This window comes from Ceratina calcarata, unplaced genomic scaffold (assembly GCF_001652005.2).
Source record: "Ceratina calcarata isolate Rehan_Ccalc_2016 unplaced genomic scaffold, ASM165200v1 scaffold72.2, whole genome shotgun sequence".
Classification (NCBI taxonomy): Eukaryota; Metazoa; Arthropoda; class Insecta; order Hymenoptera; family Apidae; genus Ceratina; species Ceratina calcarata.
Window position 1 is genome coordinate 2,036,479 of NW_017178472.1, and position 4,590 is coordinate 2,041,068.

At 33.3% G+C, this 4,590-nt stretch overlaps 1 protein-coding gene across 1 annotated transcript; it reads left to right on the forward strand.

The window, feature by feature from the left end:
• Window positions 1–454: 454 nt before the first annotated feature.
• Window positions 455–4,261, forward strand: CysRS (cysteine--tRNA ligase, cytoplasmic). The gene is made up of 10 exons (XM_018033457.2): window positions 455–959; window positions 1,055–1,240; window positions 1,326–1,668; window positions 1,787–1,927; window positions 2,006–2,216; window positions 2,301–2,770; window positions 2,853–2,997; window positions 3,084–3,292; window positions 3,368–3,742; window positions 3,812–4,261. Exons 2-10 carry the CDS (start codon window positions 1,062–1,064, stop codon window positions 3,938–3,940), a joined length of 2,202 nt encoding a protein of 733 aa, XP_017888946.1. The 5' UTR covers window positions 455–959; window positions 1,055–1,061; the 3' UTR covers window positions 3,941–4,261.
• The last annotated feature ends 329 nt before the right edge of the window (window positions 4,262–4,590 follow it).

Below are 4,590 nucleotides of genomic sequence, written 5' to 3' on the forward strand. Positions count from 1 at the left end.
ATTTATTAGAATGATATTAAACGTATAATTACATCGGAAGAGAACACACAAGTTGTTTACAGAATTATTGTAAGATTATATGCTTTATACAGAAATATAAATCAAATATGCCATTCAAATGAAAACAAATATGATTTTTAATATAAAAATTAGACTTCAATACTGAAATTTGTAATTATTATTTTGTAAGAGATAAAGATAGTATATAGATAAAGATCTATAAAATCATTGTACATATATACGAACGTGGTACATACTATCCATACTATCTTCACTGATGTCAAATTGCACAGGTTATTTATATCAAGAACATTAAAAAGATTTCCTAATAAATGATTAATTTTATTATAAACTCTAATTTATTTGAAACGTGTCAGATCTTTTCACTAATTAACAATACTCGAAGTGTAGAATAATTGTAGTATTGCAGTATTTAATTGAGACTGCATATTAGGTTAGGATGATGCAAACTTTCAATTCTAGAAATAATCCTATATACTCGGACACAGGTTTCCTTGCACAATCAGATAAGTCACTTTCCGCCAAATTATGACTAACATTTATGTATTGTGTTTTTCCTGAATGACGTGAGATCAGGCTTTATTACCACTGAGGTTAATGAGGCTGCACTATAGTCGGTGGTGAAACTATATCAGTGGAAGTGGAAGTTTCCAAAGTGGCAAAAAATTAGGAGAATGCTCTTTTTCTTCCCGAATGTCTTATGTGGATGGTTAAGAACTCGATGATAGTTTGCATTTAATTGATTGCATTTAAAAAAGTGGCATTTTAAGTGATATTCGAATTTATTTATGCAAATATACCTCTAATAAGATAATGAACAAAAATTCGAATCAAATTTCGGACACGTGATAAGTGTCTAACAATTTCTTTTTTATGAACATACTTTTCAACTTTGTGAAAGAATTTTTCAATTGACATAAGTTTAAGGGAAAGGAAAAGTAAGTTGTCATGTAATATTTTTCATTGGACTTAGACATAATTATATGATAATTGTATATAATTAGTATTGCCTTACGTTTCCCGGACTTTATAGATTCAAAATGGCAAAGAGGACACAACCGTCTTGGGTCCCACCGCAAGGAAAAAATAGCTCAGTTCTCCGATTATACAATAGTTTGACTAGGAATAAAGAAGTATTTGTTCCTCAATTTGGGAATCGCATATTGTGGTACAGTTGTGGTCCTACTGTTTACGATGCATCACATATGGGCCATGCTAGGTGATTGCAACATTATATAAAAAATACTATGGAAATCTTACAACACAATACTCACATATGTATTGTTCGTTTTTGTGTCATTCAGGTCTTACATATCTTTTGATATATTGAGACGTGTATTGTCTGATTACTTTGGATATGATATTTTATATGTAATGAACATTACTGATATCGATGATAAAATCATAAAGAGAGCTAGACAAAATTATTTGTACGAGCATTATGTAGAGGAAAATCATACTCTTGATGAAATTTTGGATGATGCAAAAAGTGTGATGTGTAATTTCGAAGGTATTGTGAAGATTACGAGTGACGCTGATAAAAAATATATGCTACAAAAAATGTTGTCCAATGTGGAAAAAGCCATTGGAAATCTTGAAAATGCAGTAAAACTTAAGGATCAAGATAAAATTAAGGAATATCAAGAGGTTCATACATGTATTTCACATTATTAGAATATCAATAATCTAGTAATAATGCTATCGCTTAGTATTAATTGTATTTAACATTCTAAAGACACTATGTTTATAACTTCTATGGATGCAGTTGTTACTTAAAGAAGCAAGAGATCCATTGGCAGAATGGTTGGACAAGAAGAAGGGAGCAACAGTTGCGGAACATTCAATTTTCACTAAACTGTCTCAACACTGGGAAGCAGAGTTTCATAAAGATATGGACGCTTTGAATGTAAAATTAAATATGATTCTACCAAATTCAGTTGCGTAATTTTTATTGTACTCGAGAGTTTACAGAATTGTCTTTTAGGTAATGAGGCCCAATGTCTTGACAAGAGTCAGTGAATACATACCAGAGATAATAGAATACATAAAAAAAATTATAGAGAATGGAATGGCATACGAAAGTAACGGCTCAGTATATTTTGATGTTGCGACTTTCGCTAAACAAGATAAACATTATTATGCGAAACTCGTTCCAGAAGCCTACGGCGATACGTCCAGTTTACAAGAAGGAGAAGGTGAAAATGTCATAAAATGCTTCTGTTAAATTGATTAATAACAATATTTTATTACGCTTCTGTTAAAATTATATCTTTGTCCAGGGGATTTAAGCACCTCAGAGGTTTCTGAAAAACGATCACCCATAGATTTTGCACTTTGGAAATGTTCCAAGGAAGGGGAGCCTTGGTGGGAAAGTCCTTGGGGCAAGGGACGACCAGGCTGGCACATAGAATGTTCAGTCATGGCATCTATAATTTGCGGCGAGAGTTTAGACATTCATACTGGCGGAGTAGATTTGAAATTTCCGCATCACGATAACGAATTAGCGCAAGCGGAAGCGTACTTCAATAATTCCCATTGGGTCCGATATTTCCTTCATTCTGGTCACTTGACCATAGCTGGATGCAAGATGTCGAAATCGTTAAAAAATTTCATTACCATACAAGGCGCGTTGAAGAAGCATACAGCGAGACAACTCAGACTTGCGTTTCTTTTGCACTCTTGGAAAGACACGTTGGATTACAGCGAAAATACCATGCACATGGCCATACAGTATGAAAAATTTATAAACGTGGGTATAAATAACTAATGGATCATATATACACATTTAATGCTATAATATATTTAAATTATGTTTGTCATTTGTATTTTAGGAATTCTTCTTAAACGTAAAATGTAAAATTAGATGCCTGGGTACCAAGACGAGTATTAATACATTCATCAAATGGTCAAATTCGGAAGTGGAACTAAATCAAAAGTTTAATACTTCGAAGGATTCTGTGCACAACGCGTTGTGTGGTAAGCGAAAATTTGAAACAAATTACTATTTTGTATCGTACAACGAAAGTATTTAGTTATCCAGTTTTCATTCTCGTTCACTGTAGATAACATTGATACGAGAAGTGCATTGGATGCAATTAGAGATCTCGTGTCGTATTGCAATGTTTACATGAAACAAGTTAAACAACCAAATACATTACTGCTTAGAGATGTTGCAGTTTATATTACAAAAATATTTACTGTCTTCGGTGCGATATCGTCTTCGCATGATGCTATTGGTTTCCCGATTGAAGGGAATACTGATAATCTAAATGTACGTTTCACGCATTTTTAATTTTGTTCTAAATTATAAATTTCCATTTTTATTATGAACGTTTTTTATTTTAAGGTCGAGGAGGTAGTTATGCCGTATCTTGAGATCCTAGCAAATTTCCGCGAGAAAGTGAGGAATCAGGCTAAAGTGTTGAAAGCTAACGACATTCTCGATGAATGCGACATACTGCGCGACGATATTTTACCAAACGTCGGAGTTCGTTTGGAGGACAGCTCCGAGGGGGAATGCAATATGAAATTAGTTAACAGGGAGGAACTTTTGCGAGAGAGGGAGAGTAAGAGGCAAATGGAACTGGAGAAATCGTTAGAAAAAGAGAAAAGGAAAGCGGAAGCCGCCGCGGCAGCTGCAGCGAAAGAGGCGCAGAGAAAGATTTTGCCTTCTGAGATGTTTAAATTTGAAACAGATAAATATTCTCAGTTCGATAGCAATGTAAGTAATCAATTTTTCACTGTCCGATCATCTTCGTTATGAGGAATTACAAATATTTCGTTTGTTCAGGGCATACCAACGCATGATATTAGTGGCAAAGAGATAAGTAAAGGACAGATGAAGAAATTGCAAAAATTGCAGCAGGCGCAGGAGAAGAGATATAACGAATATCTCGCTACTATTCAAAACGGAGCTTAACGATCTTGTCTAAAAAGTATTAGCCTTTGTACTCATTGTTCGACGAAGAAGATTGGTCTCATCCGTCTAAAAATATTTATTTTCATTTCCTTTCGTACCACTGCACCGCTCATTAATTTATTAATTATGAACTTGGTGATATTTATGTAAGTACTTGCTTGTACAGTGTTTAAATCTAAAAAGATCAATTTTTTATTCTTGTTTTTCGGATAAGGATGATTTGCTTGGGCACTATTAAGTGCTCTTTTGGAACACCAATCGTACTGTTGTATTAAGATACAATTATGTGAATTTATTAAATAAATCTTATACCGATATTGATATAAGGAGTTCATTATTTTTTCCTTTAAATTATACTAAAATAGCGTGGGAGATAATGTTCTAGAAATAGAGTCAAAAACTTTGGAAGATACGATACGTCAGATATAATAGTTGTTATAAATAAATGAAAGCGATAAATATTACCGAATGTGTGTTTAGCCAAAATTCTGGGACGAGTCAACATGTATATACGTTATAAATTCAGTGGCGATAAGGAAGAATACATTGAATACATAGAAATACATGGAAAGATATTAAAGTACGTATCATCGATAAACCGCGGGCCTATATAAAGTTTATCATTAATGCACTGATAAAGTTACGACTAT

What these genes read in the sequence shown, in the direction of transcription:
- CysRS (XM_018033457.2), top strand. Translation starts at nt 1,062, where the DNA reads ATGGCAAAGAGGACACAACCGTCTTGGGTCCCACCGCAAGGAAAAAAT. An exon ending in AAGATATGGACGCTTTGAAT is followed by an intron (nt 1,928 to 2,005) that starts GTAAAATTAAAT and finishes ATTGTCTTTTAG; the next exon opens with GTAATGAGGCCCAATGTCTT. An exon ending in GGAATACTGATAATCTAAAT is followed by an intron (nt 3,293 to 3,367) that starts GTACGTTTCACG and finishes TTTTATTTTAAG; the next exon opens with GTCGAGGAGGTAGTTATGCC.